The 25315-nt window shown below is 36.8% G+C and overlaps 1 protein-coding gene across 5 annotated transcripts; it reads right to left on the bottom strand.

Annotated features, from left to right (window-relative positions):
* Positions 1-214: 214 nt before the first annotated feature.
* RNF146 (ring finger protein 146) lies at positions 215-21732 on the bottom strand. Of its 5 annotated transcripts, none has more exons than XM_054490366.2 (4): positions 21602-21732; positions 8213-8322; positions 6174-6282; positions 215-1955 (listed from the first exon to the last, which is right to left on the bottom strand). In XM_054490366.2, exons 3-4 carry the CDS (start codon positions 6179-6181, stop codon positions 884-886), a joined length of 1080 nt encoding a protein of 359 aa, XP_054346341.1. In that variant the 5' UTR covers positions 6182-6282; positions 8213-8322; positions 21602-21732; the 3' UTR covers positions 215-883. The 5 variants fall into 5 exon arrangements, with proteins under 5 accessions (XP_054346341.1, XP_054346340.1, XP_054346344.1 ...); XM_054490365.2 differs by lacking the exon at positions 21602-21732 and adding an exon at positions 21432-21571; XM_054490369.2 differs by lacking the exon at positions 6174-6282.
* Positions 21733-25315: the final 3583 nt, after the last annotated feature.

The raw sequence follows: 25315 nt of genomic DNA, 5'->3' as shown, positions 1-25315 counted from the left end.
CTCATAGGCTTTAGTTTTATTTCCATACATATTTATTATATACACACTGCCTATAGATTCTGTTTAAATAATCTCTAAGAAAAAAATCGAACTTTTCTGAGCAGGTGATTAAGCTGAAAACAACCAATTAAAACCACCACTTTTTAAGTGACCTTTGATCACAAATGTCAAAATGTTTCCACACCCTTTCCACACTCAAACAAGAGACAAATTGTTTTTGATAAACTCTAGTATTTATTAAATTATAAATTTTGTAATCAAAAAGAAAAATGCAGACCAAAAAAACCTCAAACTATAAGACTAGACAGCAAAGCCTATGAGAACGCCATGAAGTGTGTTACAAACATTCTGAAACATAAGTTACTGGCTGTTTTCATTTCCATTTCAATAACTTTACTATAAAATAGTTGTTATTCATCTATTTTGAAATCCCAAATTCACATCTATTCATACATTAAATTATGTTTCCTGCTTATAATATCAAGCATCTCACAGGTGCCAAATTTTAGTAATGGTCTTATGCCAATCCATGCAGAAAAATAAGACACAATGCAGGAGTCAGATGAGGACCATTAATGCACAGATAATACAAACACACTGGCCAAAAGAACTACAGAAGTTTTTAAAAACTATAAAGTAAACAGACCTCAAGAAAACTGGGTTATTACTAAACAGCTCTCAACTATTAACACCCAAGTTCCTTACATTAAATAAATTTCTCAACAGAGACATGTTAGACATTTTAATTATGAGTCTATCCTTCCCATACCCCTTCCCACCCCAACTCCCAAAATGCACTACTAGGGATGAGTATAATGTTATGTGGGCAGAAATTTACAGGTAACCCTTTCAACCTTGAGCATGGAGCTGAAGACATTTTTATTTAAACTTCAGTTACTGTGCATTGTCCATCAGGCCTTCTAGATCTGACACTCACTGTTCCACCCCCTGCTACTGATCGATCAGTTCCCGATCGATCTGATCGATCGGGTACTGTCTGGTTTGCATTAGAAACCAAAAGTCTCTGTTGGGTCAAGGAGTGCTGTGCAACAACTGCAGATACATCCTCACTATCACTACTGGCATCTGATTCAGTTTCTTCAATGGAGGTGTCTGGTGCTGGTACCCTGCCTGAAGATGGTGATTCATGATCTTCTTCTCCTTCTCCCCTATGACTCCTTTCAGCTGTGTTGTCTCCACTGAGTTGAAAATGAGCAAAAGAGTCTTCCAGAGAAGTGCTTGCATCAGGGGATGGTGTTGCAGGGCTTGTTAACTGACCATCTACTGACGTTAGGGGCCTTACAGAAGACACTAGGGGCTGAACAGAAGCTCCACTCTGTGCTGATACACTGTCCGCTCCGTCAGCAGAGCTCTCTCTTGCTAGGTTTACGGTATTAGCATCACAGTCTAGCCTAAGTCCAGCTACTCCCTTCTTTGGTATATCTATTATATCTCGCTTAATCTTCCTGCGACGTCCATGTTCATTTCTCCTATATTGAACCATATTTTCAAGATCAGCGACATACAGAAAGCCAGCAATTAACATTTCAGTGTTCTTTTTACCTTTGGAAAAAGCATCTTCCAGCTCTCTACTAGTGCGCTCATCGTACTGCCACCACCCATTTCTTCCTTCATAATACCACGCATATTCACCATTTCCTCTACTTGCTGCCTTGAGTTCTTCTGGTGACAACAAGGTTGGCTTGTCAAGGAAATCCTCGGGAATTTCTTGTCGACAAAGAGCACACCGCTTTCCAAGCCATGAAGCTCCTTTTACACATAGATAGCAGAAAACGTGCTTACAGGGCAGACTGACTGGATGAACACATGTTTGCAGACAAATGGCACATTCAGGGACGGTTAAAGAAGGTGCAGTATTAGAACAGGACTCGTTTGCTTTCCTGTTTGTAGGAAGCATGTTTATTGAATGATCAATTTCACCACAGCCAGCCATCCTAAGAAAAAATACGTATAATATTAAAGTCATGTTTTAATTATTGCAATATCTTAATTTAACAATTATGAAAACACTAACCACCTATGATGCGCATTATATGCAAGCCACATACTAAACAATGGGGATATCAATATGAAAGTAAAGGAAAAACTCTCCAACCGATGAAAACTTTTTGTAAGCATTTACTTGTACATACCTTGGGAATGTATAAAAATTCCATCAGTGTACTTACAGATCAGCCCTGGAGAAACACACTGAAGAACTATATAATGAAAAGCTGCATCCAGTGAAGGGAAAAGGATACCTTGAATCATGGCAGCTATTATACAGTGAAATGAATGCTAGACAAGAAATCTAAAAATCTGAGTTTTAGAGTCCTTTATTAATTATGTGCTCTTAGGCACTCAGTTAAACCGTTAGTCTAAATTTCCTTACCTGCAAATCAGAGTTTACAAAGCTCAGGTAAAAATGGACAAAAAAAGTGCTTTGTAATCACTAAAGCTTCATAAAGGTAACAATCATATAAGACCAAAGGAGAAAATAACATGAATATTGAAGATCCCCTGAAGAGGAGGAAGAAAAAAGATTTGTCAAATTGGATGTATCTAGCTTAAACACTGACATAAAATTTATAATTTCTGCCTTATTGATTCAGATAAACATTTACTGAACACCTGCCATGTTCCAGATACAATACTAAGTACTGATGGGTCTAAAGATAAATAAGACACACAACTACTCTGTTAAATAAGGAAACATACATGCAGATAATTACAATATGGCCTGATTCCTGCATAATCAAAATGTGTTAACATACTTACTAAAATAACAGTAAGAGAGAGATGAGAGGATGGACACAGGTTAGAAAGTTTAGTGTTCATTCAGAGGGGCTGGGCAGTGGAGCAGATTCCAGGCAGAAGCATATGCAAGACACTGAGTCAAATAGTCATACAAGCAATGGAAAAGCAGGAGATGAACGTGTAAAGGTCATCAAAAGCTAAGTCATGAAAGCCTTATTGTGTTATTGTGCCCTGCCAAGGAAACATCTAATTTTTTTCCCCATGGTAAAAAAAAAAAAAAAGACATTTTAAAAGGGGAGAAAATAATGGAGTAAACCACTGATAAGTAAAAAAGACTGAGAAATGAAGATGAAGATGGCAGAGATTGGAAGCTTAAAATGAATGACAATCTCTGTGCCAGCTAATTCTGCCATTCTAAATGGGTCAGTAGTTACAAAAGATATAGTCAACAAGAATGCTTACGCTCATCAAAAATTGAAAAACAATAATCCTAGGCTATCATCACAGCACATTCAATCTTAAAACAATCCTTTTTCTTTTTTTTCTTTTTACTGCCTTTTCTGTTCTTGGTTCCTCAATAGACAAGGCTCAAAAAGACGGCAATTTTCTAGTAAAGGAAGCAACACATTAAGTTTTTAAAAAGATGGCACGTATCTAGTAAAGGAAGCAACACAGTCTCAATGGAAGAACTGATCACTAAAATGTTTAATTTCCAAATTATTTTCAACTTTTAATAACATTTCCAATCAATTCCTTTACCAGAAATTCTAGGTTATAGACATCAAGAAAGTACAACTTTTTCCTAACCTATGGAAAGTTCTAAGTCAGGGGTGTCTAATCTTTTGGTTTCCCTGGGCCACACTGGAAGAAAAAGAATTGTCTTGGGCCACACATAAAATGCATTAACACTAATCATAGCTGATCAGCTAAAAAAAAAAAAATCACATAATGTTTTAAGAAAGCTTATGAATTTGTGTTAGGCTGCATTCAAAGCCATCCTGGGCCACATGTGGCCCACAAGTTGGATAAGCTTGTTCTAAGTAAACCCTAATAGGACGTCTTAATATGTTAAGCACTATAAAAGCTTTCAAATATTTTGAGATAAACACTTGCCTTCAAAGATCTTGTAACTTGAAACAACAATAAGTTACAAAAGAAGGCATATGTTTTTAAAATAGCCAATTAACATTCCCTGCCTATTTCCTCCCCTAAAAGAATTGGCTGTGCACACATTTTGTTAGGTTTTCAGAAACTCTCACCCCTTTCAATTTAGGTCAAAAAAGTTAGTTTCCATAAAATTCCTGAAAATCTTTTTGTTCCAAGTTCCATATTTATTTAAAGCTCCAATTAAGAAAAAGAAAACAAGAAAGCGATCCATTTACAAGTAATAATTTAAGAAAGATTCTACTCATGATTCTATTCATGAGACTAAATAGAAAAATGGGCTGATGACCATCATTACTTTGAAAAAACAACAGCAACATCTTTATATAAGTCTACATCTTAAACCATCTAAGTACCTTATGAACAAAGGACAGGCTCATAAATTTAAAACATAAATAAAAATAGAGTCTGGTAAAATGTAAACAAGATACCCAACATGTCACGTGGACCAATGACATGTTTTTAAATACATAATTCCAAACCTATTGTATTTGCTTTAAGTAAATTGGCCCAAGAAGTCAGTTTTCCATCACATACAGCTTGTTTATCTACAGAAAAAAGTTTTCAACCTGAAAACATTATCCTCCACCCTACTTAATATGATCAATATTTTGCATGACTCTTACTGTTGCATTTATGAATAAACCGAAACACGTAATTTCAAAACTAAGAAAGCAATTACAATCATCCCAGGAGAAGGCATGAATTATAACAACAACATAATTGGAAAGGCAAAACAATTCTGTTTGTGCAGGTATTTTGGTTCCATCATCAGAATGAAGTAAAGTTGGACAAAGTTAATCTGAAAACAATGGACACCAGACAGCTAAATGGTCATTATTTCATCTGAAGCACTCTTAACTATCAATTTGCCATAGTAATTTATAAATTCTGATTCTGTTTAGCCCATCAAGTATACTGTTAGTCTATCACCAACTAACAAATGGGCAGAAAAACTTAGTAGTATTTCTTATTTAATTCTGAATGAGGCACATGCAATAAGTAAGATACAGATAAAACGTGTAACAAGACAGACACAAAGTAACCCCAAACTGCTAGTCTACCTATAAGACATACTTCAAGGCTTTTTAAAAAACCATTTTAATCTACCCTACAGTCTCTGTTTTGCAGTTTCAATGATCTTAAAACAGGTGGGAGACTAAATGCATGCAGATGATCATACCAATATGTAAATAAGAAAGCTTTTCCCCTCCCTTTGTGTAGAGCAAGTATTAATGCTAATCAAAAGAGGTATTCCCTATCTCATAAACGTCTCAGAAAATTCTAATTTTGAATCATTTTGAAAAAGGGAATTCATTTCCAGTTTACTAAGAATTTAATACACAGAAATTTGGAGTGATGTTAGTCCAATTCTATTAATAAGTATAATACATCATTTACTTTCAAAGACGCTTTTACTGAATTCTTCATGTGATATTCCAACTTTTAAGTATAAATCCCCTTCTTCCAATAGATAAACCATGTGAAATATTTCTGCCAGACTAATAAGAGTCTATTAATACTAAGTCTTCTTCTCAAGAAGACAAAATATAGAGGGGTATGGGCAGAGTTAGTGGAAATCTCCAAGAACTCAGATTTCCTTGAAACTTCTTGGACAACTAGTCGAATGAAAGGCAAAATTATTATAAGCAAAAAAGATCTTTAGTATATGTAGTATTCAAGAAATTTTTAGCCAGCAATAAAAACTCCTAATATTAAAAATCAGATTTTTAAAGTCTGAATTCAGAATCCAATTACAGACACACAAAAAGGGAACAATCCTACACATAATTTCAAGGGGCTTAAGGATTTCTATGAAGCTGGTCCACATATGAACCACTAATGAGACAAGAGGAGTTCATTGAAAGGTTTTACGTCAGGAAATAACAGCCAGTTTAGTAGCTTCCAGACCATTTGAACAGCAGGTTGGAGGAAAGTTTGGTAATGCAGGAGGAGGTATGGCGAAAGGGAAACTAGAATATCCAGGTAGTAATGCAAGTATAAGATAATTAGAGGGAGGGTGCTGATGTAAGTTTCCAACAAGAGAATATAAGAATGCTAAGGAAAAAGAAATGAAAGCATTTGGTTACTGATGGTGACACATTCACCAAAATTCAGAATTTGAGGCGGGTTCTGTCTCAGACATAATGATTTTATTAAGGTCTCCAGGTGGAGATAGGTAGATGACAGCTGAATTTACTAGTTTGATACTCCAAGAATAAATCTGAGCTGAAAAAAGTCTGGTAACTCACCAACACATACATGGTCCTTGGAGCCATGAAAATGAGTAAATGCCCAAATTAAACCTGTAGAGAGAGCAGTCAAAAGGGCCAACCACAGAATCTTGAATTCCTCCAATATCTGTGAGGTAAAATAGCCAGGAAGGGGTGTAAGGAATGGTCAGAGAAGAACAGGGAATAAAGATAGACCACCACCGCAAAAGCCAACAAGGGAGACATTCGCAAAAAAGAATAAGCAAGTTACTCTAAGTGACAAAAATTTCACCATACAATTCACTTTTGTGTGGGGCAAAAGTTGTGAACCCCACACACTTAATAGCTATTTTGATTTCCTAAACACCATCAATCCCAGTAAACTTTTACTCAGCCAAGACATCTTTCTTTCCCTATTCCCCAGAGACTATCATAAAACTTCTCTCTCCTAATTTATCGATATACTAACACCTGTATCACTGAGAAATTAGGTAAGTCAAAAATAAATCCTGAAAATCTATCTTTACCTTTACTCTGTCTTATCATTATTCCTCCTGGCTCAATATGGGGTACTGCTACTTGTTTACAAAGCTAACCCCTCAACATCTAGTTAGTACTGTCCCCTAACTCCTCCAAGACTGATCAATATACTCTGTCCCTAAGTATCAAAATTAAGATTGATTGTATGCAAATAAATGTAAAATCTGGTAATATAGTAAGTACTAAATAAATGTTCATTCCCTGCACTTATTTTGAAGTCTCTTTCTCCTACCCTGCCTCCCACGTTACTGTTCCCTGACTCCTCTAAAATGTGTTGATGATTAGGCAGCTGTTTCCCTCCTCATTCCCTTGTCTTGAAAAATATTTCCTAATTTTCTTTGACTGTTAAAATTCTACTCATTCTTTAAAGGCAAGGTGAAACTTATTCTGTTCACTCTGAACCCTTCAGATGAAATTAATCTCTTCCTCTGTTCAGTTTCAATAGCATCTTATTGTTACCTTAAATGGCATCTATTCCACTGTTTGTTAATTACATACATGTCTCATTTACTGGATCATAGTAAGTTCCTTGATGACCAGCACCTAGACTATCTGACCTATTAAGATTTTTAAAAATGTATACAGATAGATACATGGACAGGATTAAATAAAATATATATTTTTAAAGACAAATGCTTATTAGTATCATTTTTCAATTATCAAATTTTCAATACTGAATAAAAATAATATGGTCATACTTTTAATAATTATTGTTAACATGTATCATTACATGTAACCAGTATCATACTGGAAGAGTAGAAAGCAAGAGTTTTATATCAAACTGGGAAAATGTGAAATAGCATCTACCAAGGTCACTCTTGGTCTAGTAAGAAAAACACGGTAATTAAAAGTCAATAAAATATTCACTACATTTTTCATGAATGACATCAAGTTGCATAGGGCTTATATTAATTTAGAAAACAGAAATATATTCATAGTGAAAAATGTTTCATCAATATGGTGAAGTTAAATATGGACAAATCCAAGGTAGTGTGTAACACTTTAAAGCATATCATACAAAGATAAATGATGAAAGCACAACTAGTAAAACTGGGGATCAGAGTGAAGTGATATGAATAAAATGCAATGATGTATTACATTAAAAAAATCAATTATGTAGAAATTCCTTTAATTTAATGAAACAAGTTTTTAGAACCAGAGTTTTCATAACCTAGCAGTCTGTCTTATTTATAAAAGCTAGTACTACTTGCCTAGCTTAGTTATTTAAGAAAATTATTATGTAAAAAGAAGGTAGAACCCAGAGGATCTGGAGATCTCTGCAGTATTTTAGCATTCTTTGAGCAAACTCCTGTGTCTTCAGTTTTTCTTATAGAGATTTTTCCCTCTGAGGAGACTTGAAAATCTACATTAATGATAACTTAATGTAAATAAATTGTTAATAAAGCACCTATAAGTCAAAACAAAATGCTCATTTAATATAATTAAAACTAAATATGACAGATACTCAATTTACTACACTTTAAACCAATCCATTTAATTTACTGCAGCACTGAAAAAAAACATGATGCTACACTTACATTTCTATTACAGATCCCACAGATGCCTGCCACAAAAATAAAGCATTTTCTTCACCAGCAGTCAGCCAGCTCACAGTATTTTCTCTTCCACTGCTGGTTCATTCTTTGTGCTGCAAAAGAAAAAAGAGTAATTAAGATCAAGAGAATCAGTTAATTATGTATAATCCTTTCACAAAATTCAGTGGAAAACTTTATCTTAAAAGTGGGAAAAATTAAAGACAAGATGCATGCTTTTACCACTGCTATTCAACATGACTGTAAGTTCTAGTAGAGCAAATTAGGGAAAAGAGATAAAGGCATACAGACGGGTAAGGAGGAAGTAAAACTATATCTATTCTCTCTAGATAGATCTCATAGAATCCCCAAGAAAGCTAATAAACAAATTCAGCAAAGTTGCAGGTTACAAGTTTGACACACAAAAAAATGAGTTGTGTTCTGATACACCAGCAGACAACAATCCAAAAAAGAAATCAAGAAAACAGTTCATTCATAAAGTAACTAAGGGAATAAAATAGCCAGGAATCAACTTAACCCAGGAGGTGAAAGACTTGTACACAGAAAACTATAAAGCATTACTGAAAGAAATTAAAGAAGAGCTAAGTAAATAGACAAGTGATGTATGGATTGGAAGACTTAACATATTAAAATGACAATACTACCCAAAGTGATCTACAGATTCAACATAATTCCTATCACAATTCCAACAACCTTTTTTGCAGAAATGGAAAAGCAATCCTCAAATTCATATGGAATTGCAAAGGACCCTAAGTAACTCAAACAATCTTGAAAAATCCAATGTCAAAACTTATTACAAAGCTAAGGTAACAAGACAGTCTGGTGCTGGCATAGGATAGATAAATACACCAATGATATAGAATTGAAAGTCCAGAAATAAACTCATACATCAATAGCCAACTGATTTTCCAAAAGGGTGTCAAGTCTACTCAATGGGGGAAAAGAGGAGCCTCTAACTAATGTTGTTGGGACAACTGGATTTCCACATGCAAAATAATTAAGCTGAACCTCTACCTTATACTATATATAAAAGTTAACTCAGAATGAATCAATAACCTAAATATGAGAAATAAAACCATAAAACTCTTAAAAGAAAACATAGGAGCAAATCTTCATGGCCTTAGATTTGCAATGGATTCCTAGATATGACATCGAAAGCATGAGAAACATAGGAAATAAATTGGGCTTTATATAAGTTTAAAATTTTTGTGCATCAAAAGACACTGTTAAGAAAATAAAAAGACAAACTGCAGAATGGGAGAATATCTTGGCAAATCATGTATCTGATAAAGGTTTAATATCCAGAATATGTAAAGAACTACAGCTCAACAACAAAGACAAACCAATTAAAAAGTGAGCAAAAAAATTAGTAAAGAACTTAAGATATACAAATGGCCAATAAACACATAAAAAGATCCTTAACATTATTAGTAATTAGGGAAATGTAAATCAAAATCACAATGATACATCTATAAGGATGCTACAACTTTTTTAAAGGGAAAATTTTAAGTGTTGGTGAGGATGTAGAAAAATAGGACCTTTGAAAACTGCTGGTAGGAAGGTAAAAGGGTGTAGCTGCTGTGAATAATAATTTGTTGCTTCCTCAAAAAGCTAAACGTAATTACCAATATAACCCAGCAATGCCACTCCCAGGGATATAGCAATAGAATTGAAGAGGTTCTCAGATATTTGTATGCCAATATTCACTGCAGAAATATTGGGCAAAAGGTGGACACAATTCAAGTATCTACCAACAGATGAATGAATAAATAAAATGTGGTCTATAAATACAACAGTAGTACATTATTCAGTAATAAAAAGAAATATGTGCTACAATATAGATGAACCTTGAAAACATACTAATAAGCCAGATACAGAAAAGTATTATATGATTCCACTTACATGAAATATCAAGAAGAGGCAAATTCATAGAAGCAGAAGGTATCAGAGGTTACCAGAGACTGAGGGAAGGAAAGTGGGGAGTTATTGCCTAATGGGTACAGAGCTTCTGTTTGTAATGCTAAAAAAAAGTTGTGGAAAATCTATAATGGTGATGGTTGCATAATATTGTAAATGAAATTAACTACATGGAATTGTACTCTTAAAAACCTGTACCATCTCAGTCATTAATCTTCTTTCTTCTCATTTAATATTTCCATCTCCACTTCACCATGTCCACTACAGGACGCACATCATATTACACAGAATAATCAAGAACACATAATAACTAAAGAAATGATAGATCTCACAGTAAACACAAGATAGAAGACACTTCAATCTTCTTTTAGTTCCATGTGGCTCTCATACTATGGGCATCTATCTCCCTACCGTATCTTAAGATTCTAGTGTTTAAAGAAACATATTCTTAATGCCATTATGTGGCCTCTAAATACAAGCTGACTTATCCTACCAAAAGTTTAACAGAACAAACAATTTGTTTTAAAATCAGGTAACTTTCAAAAGTAACTAACTGTGATGGTTAATACTGAGTGTCAACTTGATTGGATTGAAGGATACAAAGTATTGATCCTGGGTGTGTCTGTGAGGGTGTTGCCAAGAGATTAACATTTGAGTCAGTGGGCTGGGAAAGGCAGATTCACCCTTAATCTGGTGGGCACAATCTAATCAGCTGCCAGCGAATATAAAGCGGGCAGAAAAATGTGAAAAAGAGAGATGGGCCTAGCCTCCCAGCCTACATCTTTCTCCTGTACTGGATGCTTCCTGCCCTCGAACATCGGACTCCAAGTTCTTCAGTTTTGGGACTCGGACTGGCTTTCCTTGCAGACAGCCTGTTGTGGGACTTTGTGATCATGTAAGCTAATACTTAATAAACTCATATATATATTCTATTAGTTCTGTCCCTCTAGAGAACACTGCCTAATATACTGACTAAACAAGGTTTCTAAGTAACCTTTTTGTTTTACTCTGACTTTAGATAAAATGGACTCCACTATTTTGACTTTCCTCTCAACCCTTTCACTACCTTCAAGGAGCCTACAACTTCAATGGCATCAAAGAAGGCTATGTTCGTTTCCTTGCTGCAGCCTACTCCAAACAGAAACTGCACATTTTCATACACTCCCTATATATAGGACAGGAGGAGACAATTTACTGCTCCAACATCGTTTTCTTTCAAGTCTCTATCACACTGACTTTAACATACCCCATAATCCCCTAAAACTGCTCTCTCACCACCTGTAAGGGATTAATGTCATCTTTTCACCACTGATCATCCTCTTCATCCTAACTCCTGACATGACTATGAGCCTATTTAAATAGCCTTGAAAATGAACCATCCAACACCTATTGCACAGGTTGTTAAACTTGTCCCAACTTCTATTCATCAGAATCACTGAAATTGCTTGTTAGAAATACATATTCTCAGCCCCTTTCCTTAGAAATTCTAGGCCAGTAGACATAGGTTTAAACCTAGGAATCTCACCCCAGGTGCTACTCATGCCTTAGTCCTTCAAATACAATCTGAGAAACACCATCCTCAATTTTCAGTTCCTTAAATCCTAAATTCGAAGAAATTAATCTACTCTCCAGCAACCAAATATTATAATCACATTTGAAACTAGTTGTCATCTAAACTGCTGCCTCTCTGAAATCTTAATCCGACTCTCAGATCACAAGCTCTGGTTCTTCCAGCCTACTCATTCCCACACCTGCTCTTCAATTTCATGGGGACCTACCATCTCTTGACCATCTCCTTTCCTTTATCCAGTTCTTGATCTCATTTCCTTTCCTGCCCATTCTGGAACCCAATCTTTTTTTACTTCTTAAGAGAACCCTTGGCCCCCTCATATCTTTATCTCACATACACACATTTTACAAACCCCCATTTCTGCATAATTCTTACAATATGACATCTCAGGTTTCATGCCTTAACTACTTTGTGTTCACGGAGAAAAAGAGAAAGTCCTTTCTCTCACCACACGGCCCCCTGCTCCCCTACCCCCAACCAACCACACCATAAATTCTGTGAACTTTTATTCCTAATCCCTCTGGAATCTATCCTGTACTCTCTACCCACTGCTAGTGCCCTAGTTTAAACCTACGTAACTCTCACCTGGACTACTGTTCAGCCTGATTATCTTGTGTCAGTATCACCCTCAAATTCATTTATTAAGCCTTTGAGTGAGATTCTCTCTCTCTCTCTCTCTCTCTCTCTCTCTCTCACACACACACCACACACACTCTACAGTCTGTTTCCCAGGCTAGAATGCTGTGGCATGATCATAGCTCACTACAACTTCAAACTGCTTGGCTCAAGCGATCCTCCCATCTCAGCCTCCCAAGTAGCTAGGATTGATTGATATATTTAAAAGGCAAAATGGACCAGGTTTCTTCCACATGTGAAGCACAATATTGGCTCCTCAGCCTACACAATAAAGACAAAGCTCCTTAGGACAACATTAAAAGGTTTTAAAGATCTAAACTGTAAATAACTAGTCTCTAGTCTTTTTTATCTTCAACCACTACCCACAGATTAATAATCTAGTTCTATCAAATTACTCATAGTCCTGCAAACCTCCCTTTATAGCTCTGTATTTCCTCCTGCCTGGTACAATCTATTCCCTTTTACAGCTTATGAATGCCTATTTGTTCTTTAATATATTACACAGAAATGGTTATCTCTACCATTTTCTCTGACTACCTCCAGAAAGTTAACTGTTCTCTCCTCTATATTTTGTATGTTTTTCTATTACTGAATTTATCACATGCACTAATTTCATTCATTTGTGAAGTCTGACTCTTCTGTGAAATCATGAATCCCCTGAAGATAGGGAGCTTTTTATATCTTTAAATAGCTAGTAAACTGTCAACCAATTTTTGTTGAACTGATATTTTTTGGATGAATGAAAAATCAACTCCTAAAAGTAACTATTATGAGGAACAGAATATCAAAGGATTAGATTTATTCAAATAACACAACACTTGAGTTCTAATTGTGAACAAGGCACCCAGCTGGAATCTGTAAGATACATAAAAATATCTAAGTTCTAATCCTTGCTTTATATAACAAAATCTAAATGAGTTCCTACATTTACAAATATAAAATTCAACCCATCTTTGTATCTTTTGGCAAGCAAATCATTTACCCAGCTATTGTTCATTGGCAATGAATTCTCCAAAATGGAGATAAAAATCTAAGCATAAACCAAGATGGGTTTCTGAACAGCCAAAACAGCTTCACAAAGCTCTTTCCCCAATAAAGCTTCTGATTCTTCACTAGGATGACCACATAGGTCAGCCCAGCATCTGTCCAGTTTGCCCTTGGTCTCCCAACAAAAGTGTTCCAGTTCAGAAAAATTACACAGACATTCTACCTTTTACCCATCACAAAGGTTTTCGGACCATCACTCAAAAGTCAATTTGCTCTTTACCCACAATTCTTTTGTTTTGTTTTGTTTTGTTTTAAGAGACAGGGTCTGTTAACCAGGCGGGAGTCCAGTGGTATGATTGCAGGTAACTTAAAACTCAAACTCCTGGCCTCATGTGATGCTCCTACCACAGACTCCCAAAGTGTTGGGATTACAGGTGAAGGCCACCATGCCCAGCCTTTAACCACAATTCTAACTTGAAGTTTTTGGTCCACAAAGTCTTGCTGAGTGTTGCTGTTGGTCATTAGCACTGCCTATCCTTTGCTATCTTACAAGTCTTTTAAGATGTACCAATCCATCCTTCTCAGAACCTAATTGACTGTTAAAACCTCTACTGTGAAGATTCAACTAAAACACTTCTTCTAAAAATTTCGTTTAATCACTATTTGTACTTTAATAATTGAGATGTGTAGAAGGTACCATTTTATTCCTACGAAATACACAAAAAATGTCCTTGTTTCTAATTCTCCTTATCTCCTGAATGCATTTATACATTATCTCTAACCAATCTAATTTATTCCTCTCTATTCACTTACTTTACTTAGGTCTTATCCATAAATATTTTACCTCCGAAACAAAAGTTGATCCTTAAAGGAATCTAAGTTAACTGAAACAAAGCAGCTTCAAAATAAGTACAAAAAAATCCTCTAAAGAACCCATATTTGGACACCCAAATAAGCTGTGATCTTTTCTATAAAACTATTTCACATCACTGAAATAAAGCTATAGCCACAAATATTAAAGTGAAAGCTTTGCTACATATCCACTAGAACAAAGGTACTAAAAAAAAAATCTAATTCAAGGAGATGCATTCTCTCATTCTGCTTTCCTTATTTGAAGACTAATGATTAAATTCAAGTAACTTATCAATAGCAAAATTATTTGAAAAAGCCCCTCATAAAGAAAACACACACACATACAAACCCAGGAGCAGAGAACTATTTACTTAATAGTACTGAAATAACAGCAAAGTATCTATGAATAATGACTTTCCATCAATATAAACTTTCTCCTTCAACAGAGAGAACACCTTGCCCTCTTTACACTCCTCTAGTCCAGTTATGTTTAGCAGTAAACAAAAGAATGTATCAGTGACCATAACTCACATTCCAGTATCTTTCTTTACATTAATGCCATTTTCAAAATAACACAGCCAAAGACATATTTATTTAGCCTATTTCTTCAATTTTTTTTTTTCTAATTCTGGCCTGAAGTCATTTCTAGGACTTCCTTAGAAATGGCTTTCTCTAATTTTCAAAATATTGATGATTTCATTTCTTTCTTCAAAGATCTTTGACAATAACCTCATACAGCTGACCCTTCAACAACACAGGTTGGAAATGAACAAGTTGACTTATATACGTAGTTTTTTCAATAAATATGTTGGAAATTTTTTTGGAGATTTGTGACAATTTGAAAAAACTTGCAAATGAATCATGTAGTCTTGAAACATCAAAAAAAGGAAAAGAAAAAATTAGGTATATTATGAATGCATAAAACATATAGTCCATTTTATCATTTAGTATTATAAAATACAGAGAAATTATAAGAAGTTAAAGTGTATCAAAACTTAGCAAACACAGACACATATGGTGCCACTTGAGGTGGTACAAGACATTTAAACAAATGTAAAGATGCAGTATGAATCATAGCTGTATAAAATTAATTGTAGTACATATTATAATAATTTCCTGTTGCTATTATGAATTTCCACTTAAAATGCTGTGGACACTAATCATCTCTGCATGTATTGGAGTAAAACGTAATCTCTTGTTCTTGTGTATTTTTCATCATGTTTAGTACAATACCATAAACCTTGAATAACACCATGGGACCCATGTGAAGTGCCACTAGTGATACTAGAAGTGCTCCCAAGAAGCCAAGAAAAGTCATGTCATTACAAGAAGTTAAATTACTTGGTATGCACCCTGGATGGGTCTGCAGCTGCAGTTACCCATCATTTCAGACAGACACCTTGTAAACTGGTAACATAAACACAGTATCGGTAAATGCAGTACTGTAAATGTATTTTTTCTTCCTTAGGAATTTATTTTCCTTTAGCTTATTGTAAGAATATAGCATATAATGCATATAACAAACATAACATGTTAACTAACTTTACAGTAGGCTATTAGTAGTTAAATTTGGGGGAAGTCAAAACTTATACTCAGATTTTTGATTGTGCAAGGGGTTGGCACCCTTAACCCCATGTTGCTCAAGGGTCAACTGTACTGCCCTCTTGTTGTCTTTGAGCATTCTTTTATTTCACCTCTAATTATGCATTATCTTTCAAAAAAAACCTTTGTATAGAACAACATAACCAGGTTCTTCTTGGCTGAGATTTAGCAATCTTATGCAACCAACAAAAGTGACTCCAGATAAAAGCAGACAAAAAACTTAACAGATGTAAACAGGAATCCTACAGTAGCCCTGAGAGTCCACAGTTCACATAATTTTAGTAAATCTTGCATGTTTTGGTGACTTTTTCAATTTCTATATCCTCATGAATAATTTTTTCAAAGTGCAGACTAACTGGATAAACAATGGGGAAGAAAAATGAATTAAAACTAATATAACGCTCTAGATCCTAGCTATACAAACTGGGATTCCCAGCTAGTACTATCAGCACTACCTGGGAGCTCTTCACAAATGAAAATCCTAAGTGCCACCCTAGACCTACAGAACCAGATCTCCAAGTGATTCGCATATTAGTTAGTGAAACACTACCAAATCCATATGTCACTGAATCCTCAAAACAACCCTGTGAAATACAACTATACCTATTTCACAAATGAGGAAGCCTAAGCTCAGGAAGTTAAATGACTTACCCAAAGTCAAAGCCATCAATATTGGGAGATGCAATTCAAACTTAAATATACCTTTAAAAAAGTCTTTCTACAATGTATTGTCTCTCACAGAAAAGGTCACGTATTATCTAATAGAAATATGATGCAAGCCACATATGCAATTTCAAATTTTCTCTTAGCCACATTAATAATAAAAAGAGGCAGGGCATGGTGCCTCACATCTGTAATCCCAGCACTTTGTGGGTAGTGACACAGGAGGATGGCTTGAGCCTAGGAGTTATAGACCAGCCTGGGCAAGATGGTGAGACCCCCATTTCTACAAAAATAATAATAGAAAGAAACAGGTAAAATTAATTTCAATAATATATTTTATTTAATCCAACGTTTCTACATTACCGCTTCAAGATGTTTCAATATAAATTGTTAATGTAATATTTTATGTTCTTGGGTAAGCGTATGCATACTCTTTGAAATCCAGTGTGTATTTTACACTTACAGCACAACTTAATTCAGACTGGATACATGTCAAGTGTTCAATAACTCCATGTGGCTAGTGGCTACTTTACTGGGCAATGCTGGTCTAGAATGTCTCGCATATTAATCTTGTTAAATACAAAACTGACAAGTCACTACAGGAATTGTTTAATAGAGACAATGAATTCAATGTTAATTTACCTAGACTTTTGCCGAAGACAGATTAAAAAAGAAAACTGCATATTCTGTTATAATCAAAGTTAACAGGTTTAGGTAGCCCCAATTTTGCCAAACTGACCCATCACCTATTAACTCTGAGAATTTATACAGTTGACCCTTGAACAATGTGAGAAGTTAAGAGTGTCTACCCCCTGTGCAGTCAAAATTCCATGTAAACTTTTGAGTTTCCAAAAACTTAACTACTAACAGCCTACTACAGGCTGGAAGCTTTACTGATAACATAAACAGTGGATTAATATATATTTTGTATGTTGTATTATATATTGTTTCCTTGCAATAAACTAAAAAAAAAGAAAACGTTATTTAAAAAATCATAAGGAGGCCAGGTGCAGTGGCACACGCCTGTAATCTCAGCACTTTGGGAAGCTGAGGCAGGCAGATCATGAGGTCAAGAGATCAATACCATCCTGGCCAACATGGTGAAACCCCGTCTCTACTAAAAATACAAAAATTAGCTGGGCATGGTGGCGCACACCTGTAGTCCCAGCTAATTGGGAGGCTGAGGCAGGAGAATCTCTTGAATCTGGGAGGTGGAGGTTGCAGTGAGCCAAGATCGCACCACTGCACTCCAGCCTAATGACAGAGCAAGACTCTGTCTCAAAAAAAAAAAAAAAAAATCATAAGGAAGAAAAATATGTTTACATTAAGTAGAAATGGATCATCATAAAGGTCTTCATCCTTTTCAGGAGAAGGAGAAAGAAGCACTGGTTTTCCTCTCTCAGGGGTGGCAGGAGCAGAAAAAAAAAGTATAAGTGGAACTACACAGTTCAAACCTTTGTTCAATGGTCAACTATAATTTCAACTGGGCACAAAATAGGGCATACATGTAATACTTACAACAGTCATGTGAAGAAGCCCTCAGAAAACTCCCACATTATTTGAAACCAAAGATTTTTTTAAAGTTGGAGGAGAAGGGATGCTTTTATTTTAACCAACAGGGGGATGTAAAACACAACAGTATAATTTCAACTACAGGCCAGAATTAATTTGCCAAACATAAATAACTCAAACATACATAATTCCTACTGGAATGAACGACCTGTAAATTTTACACCAAACTTAATATGATGATGTATTAAGAAGGTAACATAAAAAAAAGAAAAAGTCTAAAACCAAATTAGATACTTTGCCCCTAACAATTCTGGAGAAAAAAAACAGTGACAGGTAAAACTTAAAAATATACAAAGGGGTTTAGGGATTATCAATGAATTTAAATCTTGACCCACTCAAATAAGTGAAAAACAAATAAAACTAAAAATGAAGTAATATTGTACCATTTATAATTTGTAACAACTCAAAATACTCATACTCCCACTTTTCAAGTCAGTCACAAGATCAAAGTCAAGAGTTTTTTTCAGGTAATAGATTCAAGCAAGCGATTATCTTTAATCAAAGAAAAAGATGAGCATATAACATCAATATAAATACATATAAAAACAAAGACATATCAATTATAAATATTTGAAGACTTACTGTATTTTTCCAATTATTAACAGCTAATGTTTAATAAGATTTTTGCCATTTATTCAAAATACACAAAACAGTAAATGTTCTACATGAAATCACTCAGTGACAGAAAGAAAAAATACTTGAAATGTTCCAACTTTTGGTACACAACTCAAAAAAAATTATATATACATAAAAGGAGTAGATAAATCAGGTGTGAGTTAGCAGACACATCTTAGTATTTTTTATAAACCAGTCACAAATTGAGATATGTAACTAAATGCCCTAATGTCTCAATTTTTAGCCCTCATCATCTCCTGCTAAAAATTAGCTGAGAAAAAGCATAGGTCATACTTGGAAACTTCAGACAAAACTCATGTCAACTAAATGGGGTCTGATACTTTAAAGAATCACTTCCCTTTAAGACGTTACTATGTGGCAGTCTACTTAACTGCCTTCACAATCTTTATACTAGCGCATTAAACCCTTTAATTTTTCTCAAAACAACAAAAAAGTGAGCTTTGCATTTTATTTCAAAACATGAGATGTAAAAGTGAACGAATATTGTCTTTTAATCATATCACACACAGATGTTTCTTAGCCAGCAACCATTTCATAAATAAGAAAGCTCTTTGGCAAATTATCTGTGTGACCTTGGTCAAGTCATAGCCCCCCGTCTTTTGTTATCTCATCCTACTCTATAATTCTGTAATTCTAAGTTCTAAATGCTTTAATTAGCAGTCAGTTAACAACATTTTGGATTTGAATTAACCCAAAAGGTAATACGCCATGAAAACTGAAGATAGTCCGTAAGTAAGCACAGGTGGTTGTAGCCAAGTGTTACATAAATTGGTTTCTATATCCACAAAGATGTTGTTTCACAAATTCAGATTCCTCAGGCACAAGGCAACCAAGAGAATGGAAAAGGCTCAGTACCTTCTATTACTAACACGGGAGAAAAATACGCATTCGAATTCCCAACTGTCAGTGCTGTTAGATGTTTCCTGGTAGTATATGGTTAACATACAAAATAATATTCTTTAAACAGATCGATATTGTGAAAACAAAAGATTTAATCCTTTAAAAAAAAAAGTCTGTTCCTTTCCTCTGACAATTTAAGTTAGTGGAGACTGAAACAAAACACTTTGTAAGTTGACATCTCCTTTTAAAAAAAGTTATTTCTTTTCTCTTCTCTTGTCTAAAAGACCAGCTATTTGGAGAAAGTTTTCCTGATAATTATAATTCTACCAAGTTCTGAACAACCAGCGAAGAAAAAAAATATTTAAATGTATTTCCATTCTGCCCACATGATACACTGGCCCATTTAAGACATAAATTCTAAATGAAAGATTGGGCTGAACAACATCCTCCACTTTAAGATATACAAGGCACCAAAACAAACACATCCAAAATCTATTTTTAGAGTGGTGTTCACTCTTCCGGTTTTCTCTTTAAAACGAGATTTACTTGACCTATTTTCATGTGTTTTCAGGGCACCCAGACACTATATACAAACAATATTTTCTAGTCATAAAACAGCAAAGCCAAAATCACAAATCCTGTTATTTGTGTGGGACATTTTCTCCACGTGTCCTTACGTGCCATGTCTTTTAAAAGTCTAAACATAGATTCACTGACTAAAATGTCCTAAGTCTTCCAAATTCTATAATTATATACTAGATTGAATGCCAATATTATACGTTCACATCCCATTTGAAAAGTACACACACGGGGTGGGGGTGATGTGCCCACTACCTGAAATGCCAATCATACAAAGAACAAAGCGTTCCCTATCATCTTTGAGCTTTCTTCTCTCCTCAGTTCTACACTGTTTCGATATTACAAAAATATTAAACAAAATGTTCAAAACTTGACAAATAAGTGCTCACTAAAATGGCACTTAGAGAAAAGAAATTAAAACGTATACCAAAATGATTAACGAGAAAAGATTCTAGTTGCCAGGAATTGTGTGTAAACTTACAGTCCTGTAGGTTTTACCTGTGGAGAGGACGGTTCCATCTCCACACTCTTACAACAATTTTACATTCTTTAGAAGCCTTCGCAAAATAAACAGCGACAACAATGGAAGACCCACACTCCTTCAGACGGGATGGACAGTAGGAAGAGAACTCCCCACCCAACAATCAGAACAAAGCAACAGCCTCAGCTTTTAAGACGCAGAGGGTTTGGAGGCTCAAGGGATATTCTCAGATCTCTTAATTGTTCCGATGCTTCAACAGCCTTCAAAAACAACTAAGAATATGCAGCGCTGGGCTTCACTAGGACAAGGTGCAGGGATTGCTCTCTTCGTATTAGGCAAGACCGAGACACTGAGCAGGAGGAAAAAAAGGAGGAAGAGAGAGAGAAGAGAAAGCAGCAGCCAGAGACACTCCGGGAAAAGGCAAAAATGCAGACTGTACGCCCTGGCTTCGATCTGACCCAAGGCCCAAACTGTCTGACCCCACACGGCAAACAGGGAGCAGGCTACCGCCGAAAAACCATCGCCGCCCCTACACCTCGAGGCCAGAAGGTCCCCGGGTAAAGGCCTGAAACCACGGCCCAGAGGGGAGGAGAGAGACCCGCCTGCCACCCGAGGCAGCGAAGCGGGCTCAGGCGGAAGAGGCTGCGCAGTAATGGCCGCTGCTCCGCCCCTCGCACCCGGACCGAGACCAGCTCCGGCCGTCACCCAGGGCAGGGTCTGCGGCGCCCTCAAGCAGCGCAGGGGCTGTCACGGTCGTCTTGCCTGCCCCAGCAGCCAAGGCGGGGGTGGCGGAAAGGGCTGAGCTGTCCCATCCCGCCTCTGCGCGGACAGCCGGGGCCGCGCCAGCCCAAGGGCGTCCATCTACGTACCGGCCCCTGACCCCGCCGCCGCCCCTCTCAGGCCCCGAGCGCAAGGCCGACCAGGAGTACGTTGCGGCTGGAGGTGACACCGCAAGCTATGCCTCCTCTCCCCGAGTGAGGATCCTAGAGTGGCCGGCGTTCACCCTGCTCCCCCGAGAGGGCCTCGCTCCGACTCCCACCTCTCCGGCCACAGCTGCGGCCACCTCGCAGTCTTTTCTCTCTGGCCTCGGAGCCCGCAGCGGCCGGGAACGCGCGCGGCCGTCACGTGACCACCCGGCGCGTCGCGGAGGAGGGGCCGCGCGGGGCGGAAGCCGCGCCGCGCCGCGCCGCGCCGCGCACCCGCACCCGCAGCCGCAGCCGCGAGCTCGCTCCGGTGCCTCCTCGTTCTGCCCCTGTCTCGCGCCGCTGCCTGCCGGTACTCTCTTGCCTGTGGGGACCGGCGACTTCGCTGCTTGGATTCTTCTGGCTTCTTTAGAGTGTGCGCTTGCTTTGTATTAGGGCCCAGAGGCTCTGAAAGAATGCAGTTCCAGCAGAAAGAGATTTGGGGTGGAGGAAGTAAAACGTGTGTAGGTCCGGCAGGTGGTGCTGCTCAAAAATCCAGCTTTGCTATCCCGAGGAAGCCCTGGGGCGCCTAGCTGAGTTTCGGCTTGAAGATCCCTTAGCAAAAGTACTGCTTGTTCCCTTTCAAGAAAAAAAATGGGGGGTGGGGGGACGGAGGAGAGAGAGTACTGTAGGACTTTAAAATTTATTCACTTTTTTAATGGTTGAGCAATTTAATCGGGGAAAAAATGTGTATTCCTTTTCTTTTGAAATCCCCCTTTTTTAAAAAACAGAGTAGTGCCTGAGAAACTGAAGAAAGAAATTAATCTTCATGATAATCTAAAGAGGTTATTTTGATCGCAAGCCTGTGGTTTTAAACATCAGAACTCTAGCAGTAATTCACCATTTTAGCATGTACATTTCCTTTTTCAGAACTGATTAAATTTTCCTAATTTGTAGGAAAATGAAGAGGGTGGAAGAGCAGACCTTTTATCTTTAGAAGAGTATGTATTTCAACAGTCTATGACAGTGTCTTCTCATTTGCATTAGTGTTGCATTTTGGGATTTCATTAACTGTTTGATTCAGGATTGGAGTTTTTCCATGTCCTTATAGGTATAGAAATGTATATGTTTTCTGTTATTCCTCTGAAATCAGTTTATTTCAGGGTTCTCATTTACATATATCAATATGTAACCCAGTCTCTTGAAGGGTGCATCTAGTTCAGTGATGCTTGCGCATGTATGCAATACTGTTCTATACATGTAGAAATATTGAAGTGTATATCCTTTAACTTTAAGCTTAGTTTTCTATCTTTATCTTCTTATTAGCCACTCAGTTTTGTCCCTCTGTCCTACACAGCCCATGAACAGAGAATAGCTAAAATTTGATATGTACTCGAAGATTCCAGCTTGAAGAGGTAATGCTAATATTAACTAACAATGTACCAGGTGTTGCTCTAAGTGCTTTATTCATATATACCCACTTAATTCTCATAATAAATTATGAGGTAGGCACTGTTATTATTCCCATTTTGCAGGGAGAGAGACACACACAGCTGAGATTTGAATCCAGGCACAGACTGTAAGATGTCAGCTAGTTCAGCCCCTTCTCACTCATACCCAAGGTCTTTGTATTTCAGTAAATGGCTGCTTCTTTCCTTGTTCAAACCCATCTTTAACTCCTCTCTTTTATGTCTTTTTTTTTTTTTTTTTTTTAAGACTGATCATTTATTTATTTGATGGCTACACCAAAAAAAATCCAATTTGAGTCAATACATCTAAACCTTCCTCCTTTTGTTAGCTTCCTTTTTCGTTTTTTTTTTTATTATTATTATTATTATTATTATACTTTAGGTTTTATGGTACATGTGCGCAATGTGCAGGTAAGTTACATATGTATACATGTGCCATGCTAGTGCGCTGCACCCACCAACTCGTCATCTAGCATTAGGTATATCTCTCAATGCTATCCCTCCCCCCTCCCCCCACCCCACAACAGTCCCCGAAGTGTGATGTTCCCCTTCCTGTGTCCATGTGTTCTCATTGTTCAATTCCCACCTATGAGTGAGAATATGCGGTGTTTGGTTTTTTGTTCTTGCGATAGTTTACTGAGAATGATGATTTCCAATTTCATCCATGTCCCTACAAAGGACATGAACTCATCATATGCATTTGGCATATAATCTGTTGGCTCTTCCTTCAAAGTATATCCAACTACTTACCACCTCCGCTACGATCTACATCATCTCTTGTTTGGATTATAGTGTTACGATAGACCAAGAACTAGTCTTTTGACTCTATCCTTAATACAGAATCCTAAATAAATCTACTTATAAAGAAGTGAGATCGTACCACTCCTTTGCTCAAAGTCTCCTATGGCTTCCCAACACAAGTAAAAACCAAAGTCCTAACGATGGCTTTAAAATCCTCCCCTCATTACCTCTTTGACCCCACAGACTGTTTACCCAGCTTTGTATTCCCAGAAAGCTCTCCACAAGCTGCCAACCTCATAGTCTTTGCAGTTGTGGTTTCCTCTGCTTAGAACACTCTTCCCCATCATGCTCCTTCCATATGTGCTCAGATGTCCAACCCTTCAGTCAGTCCCTCTACTTGTCAGCATATTTTAAATCATGATGTTTCCCATTCCCAATATTTCATATTTCCTCCTTTACTTTTTAATACTTATCACAATGTAATGGATAATTTACTTACTAATCTTCATCATATTTCTCATCACATTAGGACGCAAGACTCAGGAGGCCAGGAATGTGTGTTCTATTTTGTATCTCAACTGCCAGGAATAGTGCCTGACACATTTAAAGAGGTTCTCTGTAAATATGTGTTACATGAATGAGTAAATGAATGAATGAATACACACATGGCCGGGCACAGTGGCTCATGCCTGTAATCCCAGCACTTTAGGAGGCCAAGGTGGGCGGATCACGAGGTCAGGAGATCAAGACCACTGTGGCTAACACAGTGAAACCCTGTCTCTACTAAAAACACAAAAAAATTAGCTGGGCATGGTGGCACGCGCCTGTAGTCCCAGCTACTCGGGAGCCTGAGGCAGGAGAATCACTTGAACCTGGGAGGCGGAAGTTGCCCGAGATCATGTCACTGCACTCTAGCCTGCACTGCTACAGAGCGAGACTCCATCTCAAAAAAACCCAAAAAACCACATTTGTGTATGTGAGTGTGTATATATATCCCCATTTGTATATGTATATATGAATATATATATCCCCGTTTATATATATATATGAATAAAAGTGAACTTCTCATTTTTCAGTAGTTGCATATGAAGAGCAGAATTGAATGCATGGAATACTATACACCCTACCTCCATCAGCCACTTGAAAGAAAGATAGTGAGAAGTTTATATCTTTGAGTAATACAGGACAGCACCTCTCAACATTGTCAGAGTGCTGGTTTCCAGTAATTTTAAGTACCAAAACTTCAAATTATTTGCTTAAATAAATCAGAGCCTAACAGTTTCAATGTATTTCTGTAATAATGTTACTGTCACTGGGATTCCATTTTGCTTCACTGAATCAAAGGTAAAGAAGTTGTAGCTGACTGCTAGGAATTACCCAGTTGCCTGTTTGCTTATAGCTTATTGTCTGTTTCCCACAACTTACAAAATACTTTCCTGAATACCACACATCTCCAGACGCCTACTTTTCTCCATTTATCCTTCCAACACTCAAAAATTGTCCGTTGTTATTTGTTTTACTTAAGGATCAAAGCATTTTTTTGTTTACTTAATATCTGAAGACATCCATGAAAATGCATGAGAAAATGATGTGTTACAATAGAATGTACGTTGAAACCACTGATGCGGCTAGTTTAGGGCG

Source organism: Pongo pygmaeus, chromosome 5, assembly GCF_028885625.2.
Source record: "Pongo pygmaeus isolate AG05252 chromosome 5, NHGRI_mPonPyg2-v2.0_pri, whole genome shotgun sequence".
NCBI classification, from domain to species: Eukaryota; Metazoa; Chordata; class Mammalia; order Primates; family Hominidae; genus Pongo; species Pongo pygmaeus.
The sequence above is the reverse complement of the archived record's forward strand: the minus strand, read 5'-3'. Positions and strand labels throughout refer to the sequence as shown.